The 27,459-nt window shown below is 47.7% G+C and overlaps 6 protein-coding genes across 6 annotated transcripts; 2 read left to right on the top strand and 4 right to left on the bottom strand.

Moving 5' to 3' along the window:
• Nucleotides 1–3,192: 3,192 nt before the first annotated feature.
• On the top strand, nucleotides 3,193–5,432 carry crhbp (corticotropin releasing hormone binding protein). The gene is made up of 7 exons (XM_029170048.3): nucleotides 3,193–3,340; nucleotides 3,440–3,533; nucleotides 3,736–3,893; nucleotides 4,171–4,381; nucleotides 4,591–4,736; nucleotides 4,868–4,985; nucleotides 5,076–5,432. Exons 1-7 carry the CDS (start codon nucleotides 3,260–3,262, stop codon nucleotides 5,228–5,230), a joined length of 963 nt encoding a protein of 320 aa, XP_029025881.1. The 5' UTR covers nucleotides 3,193–3,259; the 3' UTR covers nucleotides 5,231–5,432.
• A 2,550-nt stretch (nucleotides 5,433–7,982) lies between these two features.
• s100z (S100 calcium binding protein Z) lies at nucleotides 7,983–10,096 on the bottom strand. The gene is made up of 2 exons (XM_029170076.3): nucleotides 9,801–10,096; nucleotides 7,983–8,701 (listed from the first exon to the last, which is right to left on the bottom strand). Exons 1-2 carry the CDS (start codon nucleotides 9,939–9,941, stop codon nucleotides 8,540–8,542), a joined length of 303 nt encoding a protein of 100 aa, XP_029025909.1. The 5' UTR covers nucleotides 9,942–10,096; the 3' UTR covers nucleotides 7,983–8,539.
• A 2,183-nt stretch (nucleotides 10,097–12,279) lies between these two features.
• Nucleotides 12,280–16,240, top strand: ch25hl2 (cholesterol 25-hydroxylase like 2). Its single transcript, XM_029169106.3, has one exon. It carries the CDS (start codon nucleotides 14,521–14,523, stop codon nucleotides 15,418–15,420), a length of 900 nt encoding a protein of 299 aa, XP_029024939.1. The 5' UTR covers nucleotides 12,280–14,520; the 3' UTR covers nucleotides 15,421–16,240.
• Nucleotides 16,241–17,706: 1,466 nt separating this feature from the next.
• On the bottom strand, nucleotides 17,707–19,662 carry f2rl1.2 (coagulation factor II (thrombin) receptor-like 1, tandem duplicate 2). Its single transcript, XM_029169939.3, has 2 exons — nucleotides 19,439–19,662; nucleotides 17,707–19,176 (listed from the first exon to the last, which is right to left on the bottom strand). The coding sequence occupies exons 1-2, from the start codon at nucleotides 19,518–19,520 to the stop codon at nucleotides 18,086–18,088; spliced, it is 1,173 nt and encodes a 390-aa protein (XP_029025772.1). The 5' UTR covers nucleotides 19,521–19,662; the 3' UTR covers nucleotides 17,707–18,085.
• Nucleotides 19,663–22,276: 2,614 nt separating this feature from the next.
• On the bottom strand, nucleotides 22,277–24,085 carry f2rl1.1 (coagulation factor II (thrombin) receptor-like 1, tandem duplicate 1). The gene is made up of 2 exons (XM_029169678.3): nucleotides 23,883–24,085; nucleotides 22,277–23,592 (listed from the first exon to the last, which is right to left on the bottom strand). Exons 1-2 carry the CDS (start codon nucleotides 23,956–23,958, stop codon nucleotides 22,535–22,537), a joined length of 1,134 nt encoding a protein of 377 aa, XP_029025511.1. The 5' UTR covers nucleotides 23,959–24,085; the 3' UTR covers nucleotides 22,277–22,534.
• A 552-nt stretch (nucleotides 24,086–24,637) lies between these two features.
• LOC114867200 (proteinase-activated receptor 1-like) lies at nucleotides 24,638–26,862 on the bottom strand. Its single transcript, XM_029169677.3, has 2 exons — nucleotides 26,650–26,862; nucleotides 24,638–26,161 (listed from the first exon to the last, which is right to left on the bottom strand). Exons 1-2 carry the CDS (start codon nucleotides 26,714–26,716, stop codon nucleotides 24,921–24,923), a joined length of 1,308 nt encoding a protein of 435 aa, XP_029025510.1. The 5' UTR covers nucleotides 26,717–26,862; the 3' UTR covers nucleotides 24,638–24,920.
• Nucleotides 26,863–27,459: the final 597 nt, after the last annotated feature.

A 27,459-nucleotide genomic window follows, 5' to 3' on the forward strand; every position in this document is an offset into this window, starting at 1 on the left:
TCCTAAAGCAATTTGAACGTGTGAAAAAAAACATAAGCCTATTTGTGTCATGATTTTGAACCTCTAACTGATGATATTTCATTCCTTTATTGTATAAATACTAAAATGTAGGCTTTAATATGAGGGAAGTGGCTTTGGTTCAATGAGCAAAAGCCTTCATGCAGTCCTGCAGCTGCTCAGTTCACTGAAGATGAAAATACATGCATGTTCCGCGTGTGGCCAGCAGAGGGCGACAGAAGAACAGTAAGTGAGAGCAGGAGCAAAGGGGATCCCAAGACTGAGAGAGGCAGAAAATGCAATGAAGTGTCTCAAATGAGGGGTATCTTAATGGTAAAGTGAAAGTTTTTACTGTAGCATCAGACTCAAAGAGGAATTAAATGAGAAGATTCAAATTTGAAAAGGATTTCTATCTTATTCATGCCTCATAGATCCCACTGTACACACACACACTGTATTTAACTGTCCAGGTCGCTGTAATTAAATAAAGCTTTCTTTACCTCAGCATAAACCAGACCAATCACAGCCACATGGTAAATTAGCCGACAAAGCGAAGCAATAGGTTTCAGCTTTAGAATTAGTGTCCATTTATCTCCGTGTAAACTGGATAACGGTCCTTCTTGGAAGACACACAAAAGCTAAAGATGCTGAATGTGCTCTCATCCAGGAAGCAGATTTCCTTGTCTTCTGCTCAACTCGCAAGATTGTGTAGCTTCCCCTGCTATGACATAAGCAGGCCTTTGTTCCTCTAAATCTGAATTATGCATGGATGAACTGAATCGGTCACACAACACACAAACACACACAGTCAGACTGCACTGACTCACTGTGAATGACGCTTCTCTGGACGCTGGCCCCCGTTGTGCTGATCAGTAACTTTAAATCACCCATAGGTGTGAAGGGGCCTCTGCCTCTGCCTCGTAACACTGGAGACCTCATGTTGTAAAAGATAACGGACGGATGAATGCTGACCGCGTCAAAAAATGCAAGTCTGTGATTTGACAGAGCTCCACATGACGGAGTGTGTTGACAGCATCTATGGACCCTGACAGCGTCAAGGAACGCGACATGATGAGGACGCTGCTGGGAAACCGAACCCGGACCACGTCAGCGCTGGTGTTCGGCGACGTCTCGCTGTCACGTTCCCTCATGCAACGGGCAAACTGAGATGTCCGGTCTCCTCAGCGGAAACGCTGAGGAGGATTTCCCAGAGGCGGCGCGGCCGCTCACGTAATCTTATTGGTCCACTTTGCCCCCGCGGTGTGTTCGCGATCACAGATCAATCAGAAAGTTCGCCGCCACTAAACAATTCAGCCGTTCACTTCCTTCTCCTCCAGACGAAGCCGGAAGCACAGACAAAGCAGCTCCCGCAGGCCTCTGCCCGTCTTCTAGGTGCCTACAGACATTTTACTGGCTTATCTGAGACCTGGTTGGCTGGAGTTATGTATACACTGGGACACGCGGCTTATCCAGGTATTGCAAATATGTGGTTGAGTGCCGTTTGTCACCAGAAGCAGGGATTACGCCAAACCCAATTTCTGCATTTGAATGGCCCGACCTCCTCAACAGCCCGAGGCTCCTGCAGAGCACCGGGCCGTGGCTCAGACCGGCGGAGTCCTTGAATCCAGATAAAACCCTCCAACGAGACCCAAAACCTTTTAACAATCAACTCTGTGTAGTTTAACTGTTTACAGCCCATAAATGAGGAAATGACACTTCAAACCTTAACTGAGAGCTTAAGAGCAGGTGTCGATGCTCGCCCAGGTCTCAGACTGCAGCGCCTCAGGCTCAGGTTTGTCAGGACCACGTCACAGGAGGCAGGCGTGAAAGCAGCTTCGGTGGATGGAGTCTGGGTGTGAAGTGAGCGAAGAGCAGGGACGTGGCTGCAGCTCGACTCCAGCACAGACACAAGCCTCGCATCCTAGGGGTCTACACACACACACACACGCACGCACGCACGCACAAGCCTCGCATCCTAGGGGTCTACACACACACACACACACACACGCACGCATGCACGCACAAGCCTCGCATCCTAGGGGTCCACACACACACACACACACACACACACACACACACACACACACACACACACACACACGTTCTTATCCTTCTTCCATTTTAAACTATTTTATTAGAATCCCAGATCCCCCTTAAAACACAATAAAACATCATTCATAACCTTTTGACTAAATCAACTCAATCAACTTCCATCGACTAATGACAACCTTCAAAGTACAGGCTTCATGTCGGTCTCCAAATTCAAATTCTATTAAATCAATTAAAGCCACAGTGGAATAAGTTCAACATTAGCATAATTGAGTATGTAATTCAGCAAGTTTAGATGCTAGTTAATTTAAAGTTTCTACTGCACTGTTCTTAGCCAACTCTGGCTTAATGCACCATCGATTACTAGTTGACTGTGTGCGTCAGCTGTTTGCTGAATATCACGCTTAACTGTGCGTCCGTGACTCCCTCCTTGTTCCCGGTTCAGAACTCACCTCTTTTTAGTTAAACTGCGCACTGCTGCACCCGCAGCTTTTCCTTTTCTCCGAGCGCAGGCCCGCTTCGGTCCACCTGACGGCCGTGGATGCGGCCGGAGACCCGCTCCAAGCCGGAAACGCCATGTTAGTGTGCGCGAGGCGCGTCCGCGCTTTACCTTTGACCTTTGGCTTCCGTTTGACCTTCTCATCGTGTAAACGTGTGAAAAAGAGCGGTGAAAGTCTCGTTCCTTCCACCAAACGCCAAACAGCTGATCACGCGCTCAGTTGAAATTTACTTGACCTCCAATGCAATTAAACTTTATTATTTGGATCTCGCGTTCATATGTGTGACTCTATTTTTTTGCCCGTTGATTTCTAAATCAGAAGAGGCAAAATAATGTCACGCAAAGTGATTTTCGCCTTACAGACAAAATATCAGTTACTGATCATTAGTCCAAGATAGAAACCAGGGTGAACACCGTGGACATTAACACGAGTGGACATTAAACTGTGGGCTGCGGACGTCTGAGCCTGTTCGGCATCAGCTGCTCGTCTCCGCTGTAGTCTCTCGTCACGCTCGCCCGTCCTCGCTCTCGTCACGACCACGCAGCCGCCTGAGGACGAAGGGGGGAGAGGGCTGGTGTGGGGGCTCCACGGTGGGTGACAGGGACCCTGCCACATGGTCGGTGCGGCACTCGCGCCTATAAAACGCGGCGCTGGCGGAGGAGCGGCTCAGACTCTCCTCGCTCAGGTGCGCGCAGCAGACACAGACGCGCGTCATGGAGCGCACTTTCCGCGAGCAGTTCTTCTTCCTGGTGTTGTGTCTGTCCGTCCTCAAGGGAGACTCCAGGTACATCGAGGTAAGTTTTAGGGCACGCAAGAAACGCACATGTTTTTTTTTTCAAGTTGAAATTCTCACAAACACCTTGATAGTAACAGATTTTTTTTTAAATCCACAGAACAACGAGATATTAAAAGATGAATTATATTCATTTTTCAATTCGGAACTCAAGAGAGAAACACCGGAGGAGTTAATGTACCGTCGACCTTTACGTGAGTCATAACTGACCATCACTACATTGTAACAGTTTCTCTGTCTCTGGAGTCCGTGGGAACTTTCTGTTCGACATCAATTTCATTATGAATATTAGCAAAAAAAAAGTGGGCAAACGTAAAAACGACAATCGCCGACTTTTTTTATGATATTGCTTCTAGTTGTTAGTATGATTCACGTGAGGCTCCGTGTGTTCGTCAGGGTGTCTGGACATGGTTGCAGTGGAGGGTCAGTTCACCTTCACCGCAGAGCGTCCGCAGCTCAGCTGCGCAGCTTTCTTAATGGCGGAGCCCAACGAAGTGATCAGCGTGGACTATGAGAGCGTGGACATCGACTGCAGGGGGGGAGACTTCATCACGGTAAACTAACGCTGCTTCCCTCCCTCTGCAGGTGTTTAAATACCATCTGCTTTGGATGAGTAAGGCACCCGTGGCATGGAAGCAAATTCTCAGTTCTTTATCTGTTTTTATATTAATTTATATGAATGTATTTATTAATATATTTATATTAATTTCGATGAGGAAATTGATGTTTGTTGCATGTCTCTAATCACCAGCGGTCTGTTGATACAATGAAGCCACTTCAGGTGCTCTCTGTCATAATTGACTGCGTGTCCCGCGTTCACCTGGTCTCCAGGTATTCGACGGCTGGGTGATGAAGGGAGAGAAGTTCCCCAGCTCGCAGGACCACGCGCTGCCTCTGTACGAGCGCTACGTGGACTACTGCGACTCCGCGTCCGTGAGGAGGAGCGTGCGCTCCTCGCAGAACGTGGCCATGGTCTTCTTCCGCGTCCACGCGGCCGGCAGCGGCTTCACGCTCACGGTCAGGAAACACGTCAACCCCTTCCGTAAGTATCCTGAGGAGGACGGAGCGGAACAGGCGCAGCAGTCGTTGCTTGAGATGATGAGATTTCCCTTTATTAGTCGGGCAGCAAGTTTTATTGTATTTATTTAACATCCCTGCGTCGTCATCAACCAGCATCTTCTTCCAGGCGTTTCTTCCAGTCGCCGTCCGTAACCTCTGTAATAGTCCTCCTTCCTCCTTGTCTCCTCGCAGCGTGCAACGTTTTGTCCCAGTCACCAGAGGGCAGCTACACTATGGTGATTCCCCAGCAGCGCAGGAACTGCAGCTTCTCCATCATTTACCCGGTGTCCATTGACGTCTCCGAGTTCAGCCTGGGTCACTACAACAACTTCCCCAAGGTGAACATGCTGCTGACATTTTAAGTAACATTAATGCTTCAGTGTTGAGCTATGATATGTTTCTGACACAAAGGCCACTTTTAGGGACGCGCTGCCTCATTCCCCTGATTCTTGCTGCCTCCTTTCCACAGAGGACCGTGCCCGGATGTGTGGAGGCAGGTGATTTTGTGCAGCTGCTGGGAGGGAGCGGCATCGACACATCCAAGCTGCTGCCCATCACTGACCTATGCGTCTCCTTCTCCGGCCCCAGTGAGCGCGCGCTGATCCGACCTCCGCGGCCCTCGCTCCACAAACCCACTGAGCTAATATTTAGCCTGTGTTTCTCCTTTCAACCCACAGCGCACATGAAGATCGGCTGTGACAACACGGTGGTGAGGATGGTGTCCAGCGGCAAGTTCGTCAGCCGGGTGTCCTTCAGTTACCGGCTACTGGACAACCAGGAACTACAGACAATCAAACTCAACAACGTGGAGGATTTCTGCTTCAATAACTGATCTGGATCCATAAGAAAATCCTTTTTCTTAAGTCGACTTGGCCAATTCACCTGATTTGACAAAATATCTAAAACCCAAAGACATTAAAAAAAATGGTGTAAAATAGGAATTGTAAAGTCACAGCAATATATATTAATTACATTTATTTTTTGTGTTCTTTGACTCATCCTGGTTGTTTCTGAATAAAGCTTAATGAAGAGTCCTTTTGTGTTTGGTGAAAGTGCTCCCGTTCTCATTCTTGGAGGGGAATGGTGCTAAAACCGATGTTACCTTCGGATCTGTTGCTGAATGATGTAAATAGTTTCCTGCCAGAGGTGATGAAGGAGCACAGGTAAAGTCTCCATTAGCGTAAACATTTTTTGCCATTATGCAGTTAAATTTGTATGAGATGTTTTTTGTAATAAAATCACACTGCATGACAAAGCACCAGGCTGTGGTTTCTTCTTGTTTCAGTAGGAGACGCTGCTTCCAGCCGTCTACAGGTGCATGAAGTCACAATGAACCAAGGTGTAAGTCACTGCTTTGTTTTTGCGGCTGAATAACCTCACGCACGCATTTCTACATATCAGTTTGATTGTTGATCTTCAGCTTTTATTCTTTCCTTTTCTTTTGGGCGCCTTCAACCGTTAAATTGCTTTAAATTCCCTTGTTTCGGCGCAGCAACACATGTGGGAGGCTTTTATTGCTCCTCCTCCTTCACACACTCCAAAATGAACTGCTGCAGTCGTTGTGGTCATAAACGTTGGAGGTTGTGATGATGAGTGGTTCACATCCACACAATCAAACGCACGGGTACATTCCTCAGCCCTTAGTCCCACTAAACGCGTGTACTGGTATTTATTTTGCAATGGAATTTAAAGAATGTATCAGCGCTGATGCTGATGGGAAGCAGGCGCCGGAGTGACAGCTTGATTATGATGATGATGACTCTATCGAACTCCTCTATTACTCAACGGAGAGAAAATCAAGCGTGACATTTTAATCTGCCCTTTCTGGGAGGGAAATTATCAATAACGTGTCAATCACGCAGCAGGTGCCTGAAGTGGATACGCACGCTCAATATTTTGAGCCGGAAACGTCGTCCACATTTGAAGCAACGCTGCTTCAATAATGTTCTGAACTGCACGTGTGTTGATATCTTGAGGTCTTCCCTCGAGGGACGACAGCGGAACCTTTACCAAAGTGAAAATCATCTCTTTAGACTTTTAATTAAAGTCCAAGTGCCATTAAAGTGTTTGAACAAAATAGCTAATTTGAATACAATATCTTTTGTATAAACACCTATTCAGCACGTGTTGGCTTGAATTACTGTATGATTAAGGGCAGCTTAGTAATGAGTCTATTGTAAGTGTTTTTTTCCAACCACAGTCTTTTCAGTTGCTCAGCGCTGCAGATCTAAACATCTTAATAACCATCATTATCCCTGCACGATCCATCAGTCAGATGCTGATGCCAGGTAACCTCCCCCACACTTATCCCTGACGTGTGCTTTGATTTGTGACTCCTCTGGCATCACATCGTTGCATGTTGATATTAAACAGCACTGAAGGTGTTTTAAAAATGCACAATAAATACATCAAGACTGGCATTTTGGCCTCAAAACGGGCTCCAGGTCGACTGTCACTTCCCTTATCCGTTGCTTCTATGCGCACCATGACCTTCAGGTGCCACTGTTTCTGCCCTCAAAGATGTCCTAATTGCCCGTCATTTCCGCCCCACACCAGCGGAACGTCACGGTGGTGACTGAAGCCACACAGAGACGGTCACGACGGATGACTCAAAGCCCACAATCAGAAGCAAAACCATCGAGGGCCAATTTCTGAGCAGATAAAAACAAGCCAATGGAGGTTTTTGAAGAATGTGGAAGTGAGAGGCAATCTGAGAATATAAATATCCACATTTAAGAATTACCCACTGACACTTGTGATTGAATAGAACCTTTTAAAGTTTGAACAAAAAGCATAATTACTGCTTGGCTTCTTTCCACAGCAGAGGCTGATTATCCCGCTCTATTACAGCCAATCACAAGGAAATCGCGTTGTAACGGCGCGAGCACCATCTGCGCGCATAAAAGCATCGCGCTGTATTTGTTTCAGTCACTGGTCTGCGCGTCACAGCTGGGAACATGTCAGTGCCAGTCAGCCGTCTGCTTGGGTATTTTAGGACGCCGGACATTTGGGGGAAAAACCCTTGAAACGCGGCTTCAGTCCACGCGTTCGTCCTCCGCAAGGTGAGCGTCACGTGCGTCGGTCGGACCCAGGTGCCGGTCGCCGTGCTGGGATCGTCCCTGACGTCATTTCCCAGAAGTGCAGCCTCTTGTGCCACACACACACACACACACACACACACACACACACACACACACACACACACACACACACACACACACACACACACAGCTTTCAGAAGCAAATTCACTCAACTCACAGCACTGTAATTAAGAATTATTTTGAGTTCTGCTGGAGATTTTCCATGTCGAAGCTTCATACTTACGTTCCACTCTTCTCCAGAGCGTATTTTGACCACTGCATTTCTTTGTAGATGCCTAATCTCAACAAATACACCACAAAAGCTGGGCTTGTTTTGTGGTTTATGTCTGGCTCGGTTAGGGGTTTATTAATTCTTAGCAAATCATCAAAAGGAAATGTCCTGTCAAGGCGGAAGTTGGTTGGTATAAAAACTAGATTAATGAAACAATGAGCTAAAAATGATAAAATGACAGACTCTTGTTCAAAATTCACAGAAAAGCGGGTTCTTGTTTCCAGAAGATGTGCAGTTTATTTGGTTCATTATAATGCGATTGTTCTCATTAGTTACAGAGCTCAAAGTGTGAAGATGAAGATGTTCCCATAGACATTCACTGGCCACTTTGTTGTTATGAACAGTTCAATTCAAAGTAGCTAATATGAACCACTGCCAACAAAGAGAGAGAGGAAGATTTATGTGAATTAAACAAAGCAGGTGTACCTAATAAAGTGGCCAGTGAGGCTCTTACAACACCTCAAAGACTAAATGTACAAAAATTAACATTTAAAATAGTTTAATAAAAGGGTTTTATGATAAATGTTTGAATGACAAAGTGTTTTTTAAAGGGCAAGTGCCACTAATTTCAATTATTTCAATAGTTGAACAGGTAAATTCTCAAAACACACGCAGTGAAAAAGAAAATAACTTAAACATTACTACAACATTACAGTAACTACAGGTTTGATCTCAAACAGCTTTTACACCTAAACGGCCAGTGGTCGCTAACCTCTCAGCCACTGGGTCATTTAATGTGACGACAGATGGGGATTTACAGCCGCTTCACTACTTGGACTTCATCTGCTGCTCTTTCTGCTGGAAAAACTCGTTGCAGGCGACGGTCAGCGCGGCCACCAACACGACAAACTCACTGAAGTCCACCTCATTGTCCTTGTTCGAGTCCAGGTCGTTCATGATCTTCTCCACCAGCAGCGGGTCCTTCTGAGACTGAAAGCAGAAAAGACAATAAACAATCAATTAACAAGGCTTTTGTGGAGCTTTTTGAGCCAATAGTGACCTTTCACATCAATACACTATATACGTGCAACTGCCCTCATATAGAACGAACAGCCATAATGTTATTTGATGCTTTGTGGACTTTGCTGACTTGAGGCCAAAGCGCACAGATGTTGCTGCCAAGTGACCCGTGAGCTGCTGCCGAGCAGACATTTAAGACTTGACTTATTCCCTCCTGGACCCGAGGAGCAAGGACATGGATTTTCCCTTCAACTTCCGAACCTCCGAGGCAACTCTGATCTTTATGTTGTGACACTCATTAACGTCCACATTTTAGCGAAGGCTGAAATTAAGATCCGCCTCGCACCACGGGCTAATGCGGATGGATTTCTCCAAAGAGGAAATGTCAACGCTTTCCCGATTCTAATAGTGAAACAGACCACGCTGAAGTGTAGACAGTTCAATACGGAATAAGGGCCAGTTTCAAGGGTGAACGCTGACTATTCTCAGAAGTGGCTGTAGCCCACAGGGATTGGTGACGTCACAGGGGTTGCTATATTTGGAGTCGATATGGGCCACTGATGATGATGATGATGATGATGATGTGGGAGCACCTGAGGCTTCCCGTCCGCGCGAGGGAGGGCAGAAAACGAAAAGAAGACGATTTAAAGTAAAAGATATCTGAAGGCGTCAAAGGTCGGAGGCCTCGTCTGTTTTGTTGACACGCTGGTTGTACACGTTGCCGTCACGCAGACTCGGGGGCTGAGGCTCATCTTAAACGACCTTATCCATCTCGCTCCTCGCATCCTTTATCCCCCGCAGTGCTGCGTCGCGAGCGCCACCGGCAGTTAGACTTTGACAGCGGGGGAGCGATCGACGGGGAAACAGTTTCCCCCGAACAAGGTCAGAGCGATTCTTCGTTAATCGTTCAAAAGGTTATTGAATTCGCTGTTTGGGGGGAGCGAAGCAGCGACACTAATAATTACCACAGGCAACGGGAGAGGTCACGCTTCAGCGGGTGAACCTTTACCCGACGATGGGGCGGACGGAGAATCAACGGGCATTAACAACGTGGAAGAGTCGACTTTACCGTGAGGAAGCTGTTGAGCTCGCTGTTCAGGAGCTGCTTCAGCTCGCCCTTGTTCAGCTTGTACTTGTCCCCGTCGTTGCCGGAGTAGTTGTAGAAGACCGCGATCAGCGCGTCCATGGCGCCCTCGAGCTGGCTCGGCATCGTGCTGGACGGAGGCGGAGGTCGGAGGTCGGAGCGGTGCGAGCGGCGCGGGAGTCGGGAGCGGAGTGAGGCGCGCGCGCCTGGTTAGAGTCCTGCACAGGTGAGGCGCTCTGGCGCCGCACCTGTTTGTTAGGAGCCGAGGGTGGAGATAATTAATCCCACAGGTCAGACACCTGTGGAAACGGTCCTCCTCCTCGGGTTTTCATCAATGCTGTTAAGTGAAAAACACGCACCAGTGTGACGCGCGGCTCGCGCGGGGATTCGTTACAGTCGTTCACTACATCCTGCTGTGCCGAACATAGCGGACTGTACTTTCTTTATTTCTAAATAATTCACTTATGCGCATATGTTGACACATTATTTGTCCCACGTCCTGCTACTGTATCTGCGCCACTGTCGTATCCTCATGACGCCTTCGTGGAAATTCAGAGCAGCCGTGCGTAATTGGAAGCGGCACCTGGGAAAAGGCTTTTCTCGGGGGATAATACACATTTCCACTATTTTGTTTCTTTTTTTTTGCGGGAGGGAACCGAAAACATTCGTCATGCGTCTCATATACAGATGCATGGTAGTCAGCTTAAGGCTTCTCTAACCACCAACTGCAAAGAAATGCAATCAAACAATACGGTTCATGTCTGGAACAGTTTCCATTGCAACCAGTTGGCTTGTTGGGCAAATGTAATATTAAGTCTTTTTCGTATTGTTATTTGGAAATGACCTTTAACATTTACTGTGGATGGTTTTCCTTCTCATTGTCACGTGACCCTGATGCCTCCACCTCATCATACTGCAGGGGGCGTTATTTTCACATCACAGTGAAGGCTGTATTATTGTTAATCGAATCATTAGAATTATTTTTTCTTCTTCTTAACTAGTCGCATGCAGGACTAGTTAAGTACTGAACAATGGTTTAGCTACAGAAGCCGTTCAAATATCAAAATGTTCAGCTTTTTAATAAGACGACCTCTTCCATTTAACTTTTTCAAATCTTTCATAGTATTTGATTTTTTAAGCTTTTTTTTACTTTGCTTGCCTTATTGAAATGAATGGGGACATCATGTAGGAGACCCAAGTTCAATTCCCGATTAGAGCAGGAACTTTGCAGCCACCGTACAAAAACAGTTAAAATATTCATCTTTTTTAAGGAGAGGTGTGCTTCCATTTAATTTAAAAGCTCTTATTGTAACTATATGGATTGCCTTCACATGAATTGAGTTATACGTTTAATGTATCACCAACATTCAGCTATAACGAAGATGTTTCAATAATATCAAGTAATTTCCAGATTCCAAATTTCTGCAGCTTTCCAGCAGCGGGTTTTTCAAAGATTCAGCTGTTTAATAAACAAGTCTTCTTCTTACACATGTACATTCAGCTAAACCGGAATTTTTTAAAAGTTAAATTAACTTTAACTATATTTTCAGCATTTTACCTACTTACTGCAATTCTTCAGTAATACATTCAGCATTACGGCATTCACTGTGCGTTTTCCTCTGCAAATGCTTTATCTAGTTACTTCATGATACTGAACAACAACAAGATCACAGAGCTGCGATTCGCCTCTAGCTGCCAGGCAAACATTCCCTGCTCTTGTCTTGTAGCGACCTGTTTGTTGTTTAAATCACTGACAGGTCGAGGTTCCTTCACTTTCACCTTATGATCCCATATCACGGTTATTTTTAGCAGCAGCAGCAGCAGCAGCAACGCTCGTCCTTTGTCACATCTTGTCCAACTCTCCCTCCAACACATGAAAGCACCTGTGGGGCGTCACGTCTTCCACTCCGCCGCCGTCGGAGGACAGGACTTTCCACTTATTAAGGTGATGTAAGAGTTTCCTCACAGCTGATAATCCTAATGATGCACAGGGAGGTGACGGACCACCGGCTCGCACCGAACCGAACATGTTGAAATCCTGTAATCGGACCAAAAGTGAACTGGACTCATCTCGTGGCCTTTAGGAGCCACGTGTCCTCGCCTCCTACGTGCGCTTTCATCCGTTTGCCCTCAGGTTCTGTGCAACACATTCAAGGTCACCGCTAAGACCAAGTGACACCATCCCTCCACAGAACAGACATTGATACCAAGAATAAATGTACTAAACCTTCAGACCTTCATCTTCACCACGTCTGGGCGAAGCACACAGTAAAACAGACCACGTTAGGTTCAGATCAGGACACATTAGCTCATTGGTTCAATCATGCTAAATGTTGTTTTAATCCCCTGTCTTCCTTTCAGAAAGACTGATATTTAAGCAGGCCTACAGTAGTTGCCATTAGAGTCCTTTAGCTGCATTGCTGGCTACTTGTAAAGAGAGTCACACACGGGGCCTCTTGGTCAGGTCTCCTGCTGTCACTGCTGTGGCTCAGCCCCCATTGTTTTACCAGTAGTTTCCTTTTCTCCTACTGACGTGCAGGTTTGACCTTTTGATAAACCTGCCGACATCCCTCACGCTGAATCTGTATTCGCAGCCTTTTGAGTGGACGCAGACCCGCATCTGCTGGTGATCGCTGACCCCGTGATGCAGCTTCAATATAAACAGGACAAAGGAAGGCTGTGAGTCACCGTCGCTATCAGTGTAAATATCTACTGGAAGTTGTCGCAATGGATTTAATCATGACAATTTGTCAAAGACATCCAGTAAATAAACCACGGGCCACGTGTTCGATCTGTTGCACTTGTGGACGTGAGGAGGCAGCGAAGCTCAGCCGACGCGTGTTCTCCCTCCAGAGTCTCACACCTCGTCATCAAAAGTATTTTACCAACACATGGCAAGGCACATCCCACAATGCTTTGCCACTCAAGCTGTTGATGAGTGCGGCGCTGGAGCACATTCTTCCCAGCAGGCGTGACAACGTGCCAACAGCTGTAGTATTTGGTGAAAGGGTCACGAGGTGTGGCCCCCGTCTTCAGCCGCGAGCTGCTGGGATATTTTTAACTGCTGTGACTTTCACAGTTTTTCCTGTGTGGGATGAGTTGATATCAAGGTCCCACGGGAAACATTAGGCCTGGGGCCCCAGCAGAAAGCTTCCAGACTCTGCATGTAAGTCAGTGAGTCACTAACCTCAGGATTTCCACTCACTCTTCCACACACTTTGAGTCCCAGGCTGTCCATGTGTTTTATTGCAGATAAGTTATTATATTAAAATCATCTCCATTCTGCTGCTGGTTAAAACTAGACTCGACTACATTACAAGCTGCAGAGCTGACAGCACACATACACAGATTGTGATGGATCTCCCACTAACTCGTGGTCTGTGTCTTCTTGGCGCCCTCTACTGGTTGATAGTTGGCATGAAAACATATTCTAGTCATCTAGCAAATTCTAATCTGCTGTTCACTTTAATCTACTTTAATCTCTTTTTTTATAGCTCAGCGTTCTGTGGTCTGCATTTTTTCACCAGCATCTTCTCGCCAGTGCTTCTGTGGGTGTGTGTGTAGAAGCTGATTTGTTCTAGTACAGTATTATGTGTGTGAGTGTTTTTGTGTGACAAGGTTCATTTTCTTTTTGTGTTCTTTATGGGTGTTAATTGCAAAGATTGTTAGTTTTAAAATAAATACTGAGAACAGATACCCAGAATTGCCAACATCTAAGAACAATAATTATCACGATCAACATTTTGGAAATGTGCATGTAAATGACTCGTAAATGCACCTTTTTCTACCCATGTTAACTATTTATTTATTTACTGTATTAATTTTTTTTAGTTTGTCCTGAACTTATCCTATGTACAGTGCAGTACTTGCTTCTTATTAAGTAGTATTAGTTTGCATGTGTGGACTTTTTGTTCACATGTCGGTGTTCTGTGCTCTTCAGAATTACGGTGTGGCGCCATGGAAACGGGAGCTGTGGTTGCTGCCCTAGTTCACTTCTTAAAGATGAAATCGCGTCTGTAAACAAACTCAGGCTGCCAACAGCGATCCAGCATCAGAAAGGAAGTGCTTTTGAATTCATGTCTGCTTTTGACAGCTTCTCTATGATTAATTACTTTTCTGGGCTGGAGTGTGTGTGTGTGTGTGTGTGTGTGTGTGTGTGTGTGTGTGTGTGTGTGTGTGTGTGTGTGTGTGTGTGTGTGTGTGTGTGTGTGTGTGTGTGTGTGTGTGTGTGTGAGAGAGAGCGAGAGAGAGGCGGGTGCTTTCACTGACTGCTTCCCCACATGTAGCTGTGATTATATAACCCACTGTAACATACATGATGCGATCCTGTCCATGTTTTCTAACAAAGTCAAAATCAGCAGCAAATGGAAGCTGTCGCTCCATGATTTGGGTCAAAAATGAGAGCCGCTGTGGCCCGGCTCCTGAGTTCTGGCTGCAGTCCTTGTCCCCATAAAAAGGGCCTTTACACAGCGCTTTCTTTTAAAATGCAGAGGGTGGAGGGGTGGAGGTGGGGCTTGAATATACATAAGAGGCTAAGACAGCCCGCCAGTCCAATTTGGCACAACATCACCAGACAATTTGCTGCTGCTCAACCTAAACGAGGGAGCTGATTGGATCTCTCCGTTCGTTTATCGCGTCCCCGGGCTTGTTAGGGAATAATCCTCTTGGATCAGCCCTCTGTCGGAGGAGGAACGCCACGCTGGTGATGAGCGCAGACAGGTTGCTCAGAACGGAGGCTTTGTCCTGGATGTCGGATGTGGACAACGTGACTGGGGGCCAGTTCCAGGACCGGCTCCTGCAGCCCGCCTGGGACTACCTCCTCCAGAACCACCACGAGCTCCTGCGGAGCCCTCTGTTCCCCGTGGTGCTCTCTGTCTCCACCTACTTCTTCCTGGTCGTCGTGTACACGGCGCTGGACCTGCTGGCGCCCTCCTGGCCCTGCATCAACCGCTACAGGCTGCATCCCGACAGACCCGTCACCTGGCCCAGCATCTGGACCACGCTCAGCGTCACCCTCTACAACCACCTGCTCTACATCCTCCCTGCTTCGGTCGCCCAGTGGCTGTGGATGCCGCCGACCCCGCTGCCCCGCGAGGCGCCCACGCTCCTCAGCTTCTTCCTGGGCATCCTGGGCTGCATGGTGGTCTTTGACTTCCAGTATTACCTCTGGCACCTGCTGCACCACCGGGTCCCCTGGCTGTACCGCACCTTCCACGCCGTGCACCACCAGTACAACCAGACCTTCAGCCTGGTCACCCAGTACCAGTCGGGCTGGGAGCTGTTCAGCGTTGGGTTCTGGGCCACGGTGGACCCCATTCTGCTCCAGTGCCACTGCCTCACGACGTGGGGCTTCATGGTGTTCAACGTCTACGTTTCCACCGAGGACCACTGTGGCTACGACTTCCCCTGGTCCATGCACAACCTGGTGCCCTTTGGCCTGTGGGGCGGCGCGCCCAAGCACGACGCTCACCACCAGCGGCCCGGCACCAACTTTGCCCCGTTCTTCTCCCACTTGGACTGGCTGGCCGGCACCCACACGGTGCCGAGCGCCTCCGGCCACGCCGCCGCCGGGGACCCAGAGGAGATGAAGGGGAGGAAGGACTAGGGAGCCTGAATGCATCTCCCATTGACACAAACTGCCTCTTTTGTACCTGCTCTTTCTCTCCGCCGCTCCTCCCTCTCCCTTCGGTTTCACTGTACTGACTCCCTCTCCCGCTGCTCTCTAACAGATCATTCCTCACAGATTAGGAGGCGATTTCCACACTAACATTTCTTGACTGTCTGGTGAGTTGTTGAGAACTGTGTTGTATTCTTGCACAATAGTCGATCCTGTACTGGTGTACTGTGTACATTTAGGTCTCGATGTGTTCTTTATTTCTACGTCTCAGGTCAGTTTCCACACACGTGTAACGAGCTGTGACATCCTCTTGGCAAAATAAAAGCCGACAAGAAACATTTCATTTTTGCAGCTCTTGTTGAGTATCTTCTGATGGTGGGTGGTAATTAGCACCTACCCCCCACCCCCACCCCTCTCCCGCTCCACAGCGCTCACACGCATGAATAGCCGTCTTTTAGCTGCATCCCAGTATGATGCGTGGGCGCCATACTAATCTAATGTCCTCCCTTAATTAAACTCCCTGAAAGGAAATATCTCAGCGATTCACAGGCTTGAGAACACATGAATCATCTGCAGGTTCCTTTAAATGCTTCTCTAGGTTGTCAAGACTCAGTGGGCTGGTTCATTTTAATAAAACATGAAATCAAATCGCAGAGTTAGAGGGATTGCAGATACAGTTCATTTGCGTACAGATTATTTCTGAGCTTCCTTCAACTTCACCCAATCAACCAGCAGGGGTCACTGTTCATCCTCGCACGGACCACAAGTCTTCAGTAAATCTCATGCACAAAAAGCTGCTTATTTTGAAAGGTTAAACTTTAATTTATTCATAATCCAGCTACACTGGACTATGTGAAGTTACACCACACAGGACCTGTCATCCTGCTTTAAAGCACCGCAGGTCTGCATGCTGTGACTTCTTCTTCCTTTGTTTTTCTCTTGGTGCAAAGCAGCCAAAACTGGTTCAACACGTTTCTGTCTCACAAAGGAAACGACTGTTAAAACAGGTCGTGTTTATTTTGGAAGCAGTGAATAATTCACCTCAATGCAAAACGGTCTGGTGACCTCTTCTCTTGCCCTCTTCCCGCTGAGGAATGACGTCCTGTCATTAAGAAAACTTATTAACCCACCGCACATCTAAATTAACTCATTGCACTGTCGCTGCTGGGGCGAGTTAGTGCAAGACATACTTCAAACATTACATCACTCACTCGTGTGTCTACAGCTGCATGAGTAACTATGAAACACTGAATTATTCAGCGTCCCTAGGGCTGAACACGATCATGGAAGCTTTAAGTGAATGTTTCTACATTTTGGAAAACACGCTTAACGGCTTCGTTTCTGAGAGGGCGATAAGAAGATTGGTTCTTACATGTCTGTACAGTGTGCAAAACATGGAGTTAATATCTGCAGCTGGTTACCTTATCTTAGCTAAGATTATTCTAGCTTAATCCACACCACAATCAAGATAAGTAAAAGTGGAATTGCATAAAAGCTCTTCATTTAATCCTTCAGCACCAACACAAATGGGAAATTGCAACACATACAAATGAATCTTCCCCTAAATGAATTATGTTGAATTGAAAAAACAGCATATTGTAGTATTTGTAAGCCCTCTGCCCGATGCTGCCAGTATGTTACCATGCATTTGCCCTGGCCACCAGGTGTGACTGTCTGAGTGGAGCGGAGCCTGGGAGCGGCTCTGACCACATATTTTACTACAGAATGCTGACAAAGGTAAGAGGACACTACCTCAATACACAGCCTGCAGCACATGATCAGGAACGGGAACAGGAAGCCGCGGCCATTCACCGTCTGCGTGCTATGTCTACCTGGGGGAGGGGAGCGACTCGAACGACAGGGTCAAACAAAGCAGGTGAGCTGCTCCTCTACAGAGAAAAGCCCAGCGTCGCTCAGATCGCAGGTTTAAACAGGTTTTAGCTGCAGCCAAAACATGAACCGAGAGTGAAACCCGACGGAGCCTGACCCACATGGATCGACCTCAGAACAAGCTTCTTCAAGCTCCACACATTCCACACCCGCCTCCTGGGTGGCGTCATCCTCTGACAACGGAATCATTAACGCCGACGAGGACGATCACAGAACGACCCGTGACAATGACTTTCCTCTCGTCTCTGCGATGACGGCCACGTGAGCGGCGTGAGCAATACTGGGTATCAGTTTCATAGAAACGAGTCCTGTTCGAAACGTTTAATTATCAAACTATGTAACAACACCAGTTTTTTCCATCCGAAAACCTCTCAACATATAAAATATACATTATCCTCAGTGGCTTAAAATGGAAATATAAAATCTAGGCAGAAATTGTCAGGAAAAATAACAGGAATGAAAATAATAGTGCCATTTCTACTGCTTGACTAAAGCTACACACACGTGCAGCAATGCTTAAAAAAATACAAATTTAACATCTGTGAGCACAAAAATACAGTTTTTACAGGAATTCTCTCTGTTTATATACAATGAACTGTATATTTGTTTCACATTTGACACACATCGAAAAGTGTGTGATCTCCAGCACAGTCATCTTCACAGTTACAGGTGACCTTGGGTGACCTACGTGATTGGCCCAGTGGACCCAGTGCCAGCACCACATACAGTATCAGTTCTCAGAGCTTGAAATCTGGAGTATGAACTAACAGGTGCTGCTCTGCGTGTTCCCACTGTTCGAAACGTACGACTTGCTCTTCTTGGAGTATTTGAGCGAGCTGAATGAGACCCTCATCTGCTCCACCGTCCTGCTGCTCCTGCACAGCAGCGTGTTCTTCACGTGGTCCCTGAAGTCCTCGGACACGTAGTAGTAGATGAACGGGTCCAGGCAGCTGTTGAGACTCGCCAAGCACAGCGTGGAAATGTAGAAGCTGTAGCCGTTATTGATCACCCCGTCCTTCAGGAGGAAGTAATGGACCACCAGCATGATGTTACTGGGGAGGAAACACAGCAGGAACGTCACCAGCACCGTGACGATCAGCACCACAGCCCGGTGCCGGTTCTGCTTGGCCGTGCTCTCCTCCATGTTGTTCCCCAGGGCCCTGAGTAACATGAAGTAGGACAGGATGATCACCACGCAGGGGATGAAGAACGCGAACACGGCCATGAAGTTGAAGTAGTAGAACGGGAGCCGGACGGAGGGGAACGGGTCCTGCGGGTTCTGGATGACGTTGACGTCGTGGCAGGTGGTGATGTTGAGCTCTCTGAGGTAGACGGTGTGGTCATACAGGTACAGAGGCGTGGACGAGAGCCAGATGAAGCACCACAGAGCGACGCAGACGCCGACGGCCAGTTTGTTGTTCTTCTTGTGGTGGGACAGGGGGTGAGCCACCACCCAGTACCTCTGCACGCTGAGGCAGGTGATGAACAGAACCGAGCAGTACATGTTCCCATAGAAGAAGCTCATCAGGACTTTGCACAGCGGCTCCCCGTAGGTCCAGTTGTTGCCGTTCAGGTGGTAGGCAACTTTTAGGGGCATCCAAACCACAAAGAGCAGGTCGGCCAGCGCCAGGTTGGCCATGTAGAGGGACGAGGGGTTCTTCTTCTTGGTCCTGATGAGGAAGACCCAGATGGCCATGGCGTTGGTGGGCAGCCCCACCACAAACACAAGGATGTAGACGGCGGGGAGGAAGACGGTGGTGAGGCTGCTCTTCAGCGTGTCTGATACGGACTTGCTCAAAATGAGATTATTCGAGTCTTCAGGGTCAGTAAATACCACCATCCCGCGACCCTTACCTGAAAATATACAGAACAGATCAGCGTGTAACCAGATCACGTGGTAAATATAAGAATATTTGTGTCAAAGGTTAGAGTTTGTGAAGGTTCTATAGCCTAAGATTTCTAAAATACTGTAAAAGGATGTGATAGTAAAACTACCCTCAACCCCATCTAACTTCTTCATTGGATTTTAAACCTCTCTTCTAGTTACGAGGCTGCGTGCGTCGCAGCTCGGCGACGGCGCGAGACGAGCACCGCAAAGAGGAACTCCGCTTCTTACCTGGGCCGGTGGCGTTCGACGCAGAACAAATGACCAGGAGCGACGACACGAGCAGGGCCGACGGTAACCGAGTGAAACCCATGTCCGAGCACTTTGGAGCGACTCTGAGCCGCTGTGGTCGCCGCAACTCAACGCAACTGTACTGCGCCTCAACGCGCTCCGCTTCCTCCAACTCTCCGGAACGACACACCCCGAGACTACCTGTTGGTCCGCCTACGTCACCACCGGTGCCCGGGTTTCCATGGAGCCCGGTTAAATGGGAAACCAAAACACAGAATGACAGTCCCAGTCCCAGTACAGAATGACACAGAGACCACGGGTATCAGCATTCAACCGTTTTTTTATCGGTCTGTGGCACAAAAATGACCACAATCATGTATGTTATGCAACTTGACTCTGTGTTTGGATTTGTCTTGATTGCACCACAGATTATTCTGCCCCCCCCCTTTAAACATTTTTCTGGACCGATCTTCATATATATATATATATATATATATATATATATATATATATATATATATATATATATATATATATATATATATATATATATATATATATATATATATATATATATATAATGATGATTTTATTTTAAATTTCGTTGATCTCAGTTCCTAATTCTAAAATGTTTTCATTACTTTGTATTAAGTGATTGGCATTGTGTAAATATTGTTACTTTTTCATACATATCAAATTTATATATATATATATATATATATATATATATATATATATATATATATATATATATATATATATATATATATATATATATATATATATATATAGCTATATATAGCTATATATATAGCTATATATAGCTATATATATAGCTATATATATATATATATATATATATATATATATATATATATAATATATATATATATATATATATATATATATATATATATATATATATATATATATATATATATATATATATATATATATAGCTCAATGGCAAGAACAAATCCCGGGCAATAAACAGCTACGCTCTGCCAGTGATCAGATACCCTGCTGGAATAATAAGGTGGCCAAAGGAAGAGATACAGACCACAGATGTTAAGACACGAAAGCTCCTCACCATGCATGGAGGGTTCCACCCCAAATCCAGCACCCTGAGACTGTACGCTAGCCGGAAGGAAGGAGGCCGAGGACTAGTGAGCGTGAGAGCCACTATCCAGGATGAAACATCCAAGATCCATAAGTACATCAAGGATAAGGCCCCGACAGATGACGTGCTGAGTGAATGTCTCAGGCAGTGGAGAACAGAGGATGAGATGCTGGAAGAGGGACCATCATGGGAGGACAAGCCCTTGCACGGGATGTACCACCGGAACATAACTGAAGTGGCTCATCTCAACAAATCCTACCAATGGCTTGAAAGGGCTGGGCTGAAGGACAGCACAGAGGCACTCATCCTGGCTGCACAGGAGCAGGCCCTGAGCACCAGAGCCATAGAGGCCCAGATCTACCACACCAGACAAGACCCAAGGTGTAGACTGTGCAAAGAGGCCCCAGAGACGGTCCAGCACATAACTGCAGGGTGTAAGATGCTGGCAGGCAAAGCATACATGGAACGCCATAACCAAGTGGCTGGCATAGTATACAGGAACATCTGCGCGGAGTATGGACTGGAAACCCCAAGGTCAAAGTGGGAAACACCTCCCAAGGTGGTAGAGAATGAGCGAGCCAAGATCCTGTGGGACTTCCAGATCCAGACTGACAGAATGGTAATGGCGAACCAACCAGACATTGTGGTGGTGGATAAAGAGCAGAGGAAAGCCGTAGTGGTGGATGTGGCAATACCAAGCGATGGCAACATCAGGAAAAAGGAACATGAGAAACTAGAGAAATACCAAGGGCTCAGAGAAGAACTGGAGAAGGCTTGGAAGGTGAAGGCCACAATGGTGCCTGTGGTGATCGGAGCACTAGGGGCTGTGACCCCCAAACTGGAGGAGTGGCTACGACAGATCCCTGGAAAAACATCCGAAATCTCAGTCCAGAAAAGTGCAGTCCTAGGAACAGCAAGGATACTGCGCAGAACCCTCAAGCTCCCTGGCCTCTGGTAGAGGACCCGAGCTTGGAAAGTGGATGAGACCACCCGCGGAGGGTGAGAATAGAGTGTATATATATAACAGATACAAATATCCACTTTGAATAATTGGACCTGTTGATTGTTTAGATTGACTCTCGGTGATGTCAGACCAACTGTACCTCGGACATTCCTTAGCATTTTATCTGTGTCAGACGTACAGTATCTGAGTCACAGCACATTCTCAGGCCACTTTATAAGGCACATAATCTCTCTTCTTTAATAAATGAGGAGCCAAAACATTAGAAACACCTCCTCCACTATTCACCGTGACCTCAATAGCAAACGCAGTAGAATTATTCCCAACACTAACATTATAACACGCTGAAGTACGGGTGTACCTAATAAAGTGGCCATAAGCAGTCTTTCTTATACTAGATTTACATGTTGATATCTGTAACTATTACGCAATAAGTTCAGTGCAAAACACACCCACTCCTCCTCGCTTAAAGGTCACAGGAATTCCGTCTGGGCTTTTATCGCGTTAGGATCAGCTTCCTCGTCCGACTCAACTCTTGTGATCAGTGTCAGCGTGGTCGACATGAACGTGCCTTTCTTAGAGTAGAGTTTGAGGCGCGCTTCGCTTAGCGCAGGTAAAAACTTGTGCTGTAATGTTTTTAAAAGCAGAACAATTCTGCTTGTGTGTGTGTGTGTAATGACTGATAGATCCCAGGGAACACAGTTCTGTAAAACATTTAAAGACCAAATAGAGAAACTCTTCAGTGCTGTAACATAAAACCAGTGGACGTCGCTACTTTTATTGCATAACTACAATAATAAGTTATATATTTCAAACATAAAAAGAGCTTTGGCAGTTGTTCACGTAGCATTAAAATATGCATTTATATAAAAGCTGCGATATCAAAGCTATAAAAAATAAAACAATCTTAAAATCAGACAGGCTGCGTATGGAGCCTCTGGCAGCAGAGACCCACTCCTGTTAAAAAAGTCCTCACAGTGCGATGGAAGCTAAAAGTCCAACGGCCGACAGGACCCTAGCAATCAGTGCTCCGCGTGTTCCCGGACTCGGACGTGTACGTGTTGCTCTTCTTGGAGAACTTCAGAGCGCTGAAGGAGACCCTCATCCGCTCCACCGTCCGCTCGCTCCTGCACAGGAACGTGTTCCTCACGTGGTCCCGGAAGTCCTCGGAGATGAAGTAGTAGACGAACGGGTCGATGCAGCTGTTGAGGCTGGCCAAGCACAGCGTGGTGATGTAGAACCCGTACAGGTTGTTGGTGGCGCCGCGCAGCAGCAGGATGTAGTGCGCCAGCAGCATGATGTTGCTGGGGGTGAAGCACACCACGAACATGACCAGGACGGTAACGATCAGCACCACCGCCTTCCGCCGCTTCTGGGCGATGGACGGATCCTCCATGCTGTTCCTCAGGGCCTGCAGCATCAGGACGTAGGAGACGACGCACACCACGGTGGGCACCACGAACCCCAGGGTCCCCATCGCCAGGAAGTACCCCGCCGCTGGGTTCTTCTGGCTGGGCCTGGTGACGTCGTGGCAGGTCTGGATGTCCAGGTTCGTGACTCGGACCTGCTGGTCGTACAGGTAGAGCGGGACGGTGGCGGCCCAGACCACCAGCCACACGGCGACGGAGACCAGCACCGCCTTGCAGTTGCCCCTCTTGGGCCGGGCCAGCGGGTGGACCACGGCCCAGTAGCGCTGCACGCTGATGCAGGCGATGAAGGCGACGGAGCAGTACATGTTGCCGTAGAAGAAGGCGACCAGCACCTTGCACAGCGCCTCGCCGTAGACCCAGTTGTTGCCGTTGAAGTGGTAGGCGATCTTTAAGGGGACCCAGATGACGAAGAGCAGGTCGGCCAGCGCCAGGTTGGCCATGTAGATGGACGACGGGTGCTTTTTCTTGGTGCGGAACAGGAAGACCCAGATGGCCAAGGCGTTGGTGGGCAGCCCCACCGCGAACACGATGATGTAGACGACCGGGAGGAAGACGGTGGTGAGGCGGCTGCTCAGGATGTCCTTGGCTTGGGGGCTGACCCACACCCCGGCGCTGCTCTCCTGACCAATGAAGCCTTTGCCCTCTGGGGGGTAAAAACATGATGAAAAGCTTAGAAGGAAAAGCTCCATCTGCTATTATTTGTGCCTGCATTTCAATTTCAGCTCAACTTGTTCTTGTCTCTCTGTAGTCAAACCTGTGACTCACTCATTTGAATTACACTGAACAACCTGTAAACACGCAAATATCTTCCGAAATCCCAAACAAGAAGCGCTTGTTGCTCGACAGATGGAGATCAGCAGAGATTATTCAGGAACCTGATGTGCGCGAGCTGAAATTCGACAGAAACGCTCCACGCGCCAGGTGAAACCTTACCTGCCTCCAACGACAGAATGGTCCGCGCGCAGCACAGAAGCAGGAAGAGCTGAGAGCCTCGCGCCCTGAGAGCCATGACCGCGTCACGTTCGTCGAAGTCCCCGGGTTCGGGTTCGGGTTCGGTTTCGCGCTTGGGTCCGGGTCCGCGTCGCTGCTTCTCGTCGCCTCTTCGAACGCGAAATGCTGTTTTGTCACCTGCTTGATGTCACCGAGTCACGTGACCGCGCGCAGGACACTGACAACGCCCTCGTGATAATGAGGTCATCCTCCCTTTGTTATTGATACGTGACAATACGTCGGTATCTGGGTCCACACAGAAGAAAAGCATCAAATTCTGTATTTAATGTTCAAAAAACACTTTAATATGAACGAGGCCAGTTTCAGTAGGACCTTAAATTATGCTCAAAGGCCTTAAATCTTAAACCTGCTCTGTGTTGGTTCACCTGTTCTTACCGGCTCCAAACCACCTGAGTCCAGCTCAGACTGGTTCATAACACCATGAATCAGTAGTGAACTTTAATTATCATCAACAGCTGGTCATTTTTAGCCAAATTATCAGGTGATCTCATTTTCTTGTGACTACAAAAAATAGTTTTGGTTATCTACTATTCTACTATTATCCTCTGCTGTCATGTGAAACAGTGAGGAGCGCGTGCTCCTCAGTGAGCTGTGATGGACAGCGTTCAACTTCACCCGGAGCCTGTTGTGCACACTTTCCACCAGCAGAGGGAAGCACCGACACCCAGGACCCATCACAGGAGTGAAACACTTTTATTAAAACATGTTTTATATACTGTCAGAAAAGCATACAAGGAATAATACTTCATCACAGGTTAAAAAAAATAAGCATTTGACAAGACACATGAAATAAATATTTACAGAGAAAGTCGATAAACAGTTACTTTAAATGTAAAATCTAAAAACATACAGTGCAAAGATAAAAGCCTTGTGTTGAATGAAATGTTGCTGAATTGTCCAAAATACACATCCCTTCACGTTGATAACTGGCCTCTTTATCGAGTCTCTGAGTGACGGCGTCTATCGGACCAGCAGCTTCTTGTATTGGCTGCTGAGGTTTTCTTGGAACGTGTCCGGTTTGGCCAGTGAGTCGCTGATCCGGGACGTCTCCGTGCGGCTGCTCTTCAGCATTTTCCTGGTGCTGGACCTGCACGAGTCCGAGGATGTCTGGCTGATGCCGCCGCCTGCCTTCGTCTTCCTGCACGCCAGCGCCCTGGACATTTGCTTCTGGCACTGGGTTGAGCCGAAGTAGTAGACCAGCGGGTCCAGGACGCAGTTCAGGCTCCCCAGACACACGAACACCAGGTAGGCCGCGTACGAGCCATCGGGCGTCTCGCGGCTGCGCTCGTCCAGCTGCAGGTAGTGAGCCAGCAGCAGGCCGTTAGTGGGGGCGAAACACAGCACAAACATCACCAGCACGGTCAAAGTCATCACCAGTGCTCTTGCTCGCGAGCGCGAACTCCTCGGGGACTTGAACGGGACGTTGGTGAGCGCCCAGATCACCCGCGCGTACGACGCCAGCGTGACGAGCAGGGGCAGGAGGAAGAGGAGGCAGCACAGGGCGATGAAGTAGACCTTGTGCTGCCACATCACCCGCTCCGGCTGCACGTCATGGCAGGTGGTGACGTCCATCTGCTCCACGTAGACCGTCTGCTCGGACACCACCAGCGGCGCCGAGCCGGCGAGCGACAGCGTCCACGCGGCGGCGCAGGCCGCGACGGAGTTCCGCCTCGTCCTCCAGGTCAGAGACATGATGGGGTAGACCACAGCCAGCAGCCGGTCCACGCTGATGCAGGCGACGAGCAGGACCGAGCAGTACATGTTACAGTAGAAGGCCGCGGTGACCACGCGGCACATGGCGGGCCCGAATCGCCAGTCGTTGCCCAGCAGGTGGTAGGCGATCTTGAAGGGCAGCAGCAGAGCGAAGAGCAGGTCGGCGCAGGCCAGGTTCAGCATGAAAATGGCCGCCGGCTTCTTGGGGCAGATCCTCAGCGCGAAGGCCACGATGGCGCACGCGTTGATGGGGACGCTGACGGCGCAGACCAGCAGGTAGAAGGAGGGGATGAGGACGGTGGAGACGGGGCCGGAGAGGAACAGCACGGCCTCCGGGGAGATGTAGGCGCCGCCGGTGCCGGACGCGTTGCGGGTCGGAGAAGCCACAGGGTTCGATGCGTCAGGGTCGTGGGACGGGTCCTGGTAATCTATGGGCTCGTTTGTGACGGAGTTGTCCCAAAGGACAAATGTCCTCGGCTCCAAAGTGCCTAGAGGTGGAGGAGGAACAGGTCAGGGGGATCGGAGACTAATCAGTGACTCAGCTGCAGATATTCTAATAAACATGGCGGCTATTTAGCACATTCCTGCTTCTCACAGGCAACAGGGTTTTCTGTTTCCATCAAATTTATATTTTCTTAAATTACAGTTTAATCTTTTAACTGGCTGAGAAAAAAAACCTTGAGGCCTGTTTTCTTCCTCACCAAGCTCAGCTGTGGTACAGAAGAGCAAAAAAAAAAAGCCTGGTGTCGTTCAGATAAATACAAAACGAGTTAATGTGAGTTTCAGCCTAGTTCTGCTCGAAACGAACAAAAAGCTGATTCATCATCATAACAGTGTTGGGTTGTTAACGCATAAAACGCCTATTTTCAGGTTTATTAAACACAAACAGTAAATTTACTTTTTATAGTTGTTCTTATTTGTAGTGAGAATCAATGAATATGCATATGGAATAAAGTGCAGCGTGTCGTTTTCTTACCGTTTTTCTTTGCGCATGTGGAAGAACACGCACAAACCAGAAGCAGCAGCAGCGTCTTTGACAACATTTTGCTGCCAATTTACCGAATCCGCAGAACCAGAGGAGCCGTAAAACGCGTCAAACACGAGCTTCTCTTCTTCTCGCCCTCTTCACTTTGCGCAACGTCTTTTCGGATGGTCGCGAGCGCAGAAGTGGCTGAGCTTCCTCCCCGCGCCCCCCGCGCCCCCACTCCCCCATCCACCAATGAACTGTGGCCGGGAGACATTCCTGGTGCGTGACGTCACACTTCCCGTCACTCAGCAGCAGCAGGATCGTATCAGACCCCTGCTCCAAAAGACACAACAAGAAAACCAAAAGGGATTTGAGCTTGTTTGGTTTGATGGGTTGTTTTAAAGATAACCAAACAGTGATCTATTTATAGATGGTGACGTCACTCGTTAATTGTTCATGTTCAATTAGGTTCAGTGATAAATCTCCGTTGTGCAATTCAGTAAATTTATGAAGCTAAATTTTAAAAAAAAAATAGTTCCGTGAATAAAAAATTAAAGGCATAAACACAGAAGAGCCAACAACAGTTTACAGGCATCAACAGGAAACACTCTCTTCCTTTTAAGGCGAAACACTTGAAGTGTGCAGTGGACACAGTCTTACGCAACACGCAACACACAACACGCAACAATGAGATTTACTAAAAGTAAAGTCTCACCTTCTCTAGTAGCTGATCAGCACAAGCTAACAGTCAGTGGAGCATCTAGGAACGCAAAGGGCACCAGAAGCAGAAAGACACATAAATGTCTCACAAATACATGG

The sequence above is a fragment of the Betta splendens genome, chromosome 12, assembly GCF_900634795.4.
Source record: "Betta splendens chromosome 12, fBetSpl5.4, whole genome shotgun sequence".
In the NCBI taxonomy this organism is placed as follows: domain Eukaryota; kingdom Metazoa; phylum Chordata; class Actinopteri; order Anabantiformes; family Osphronemidae; genus Betta; species Betta splendens.

Coding starts and splice junctions, on each gene's coding strand:
- crhbp (XM_029170048.3), top strand. CDS start 3,260: ATGGAGCGCACTTTCCGCGAGCAGTTCTTCTTCCTGGTGTTGTGTCTG. Junction 3,534..3,735: donor AATGTACCGTCGACCTTTAC/GTGAGTCATAAC, acceptor TGTGTTCGTCAG/GGTGTCTGGACATGGTTGCA. Junction 4,986..5,075: donor CGTCTCCTTCTCCGGCCCCA/GTGAGCGCGCGC, acceptor TTCAACCCACAG/CGCACATGAAGATCGGCTGT.
- s100z (XM_029170076.3), bottom strand. CDS start 9,941: ATGCCGAGCCAGCTCGAGGGCGCCATGGACGCGCTGATCGCGGTCTTC. Junction 8,702..9,800: donor AGCTCAACAGCTTCCTCACG/GTAAAGTCGACT, acceptor TTCTGCTTTCAG/TCTCAGAAGGACCCGCTGCT.
- ch25hl2 (XM_029169106.3), top strand. CDS start 14,521: ATGAGCGCAGACAGGTTGCTCAGAACGGAGGCTTTGTCCTGGATGTCG.
- f2rl1.2 (XM_029169939.3), bottom strand. CDS start 19,520: ATGGGTTTCACTCGGTTACCGTCGGCCCTGCTCGTGTCGTCGCTCCTG. Junction 19,177..19,438: donor GTCGAACGCCACCGGCCCAG/GTAAGAAGCGGA, acceptor GTATATTTTCAG/GTAAGGGTCGCGGGATGGTG.
- f2rl1.1 (XM_029169678.3), bottom strand. CDS start 23,958: ATGGCTCTCAGGGCGCGAGGCTCTCAGCTCTTCCTGCTTCTGTGCTGC. Junction 23,593..23,882: donor CATTCTGTCGTTGGAGGCAG/GTAAGGTTTCAC, acceptor TTTACCCCCCAG/AGGGCAAAGGCTTCATTGGT.
- LOC114867200 (XM_029169677.3), bottom strand. CDS start 26,716: ATGTTGTCAAAGACGCTGCTGCTGCTTCTGGTTTGTGCGTGTTCTTCC. Junction 26,162..26,649: donor CACATGCGCAAAGAAAAACG/GTAAGAAAACGA, acceptor CTCCACCTCTAG/GCACTTTGGAGCCGAGGACA.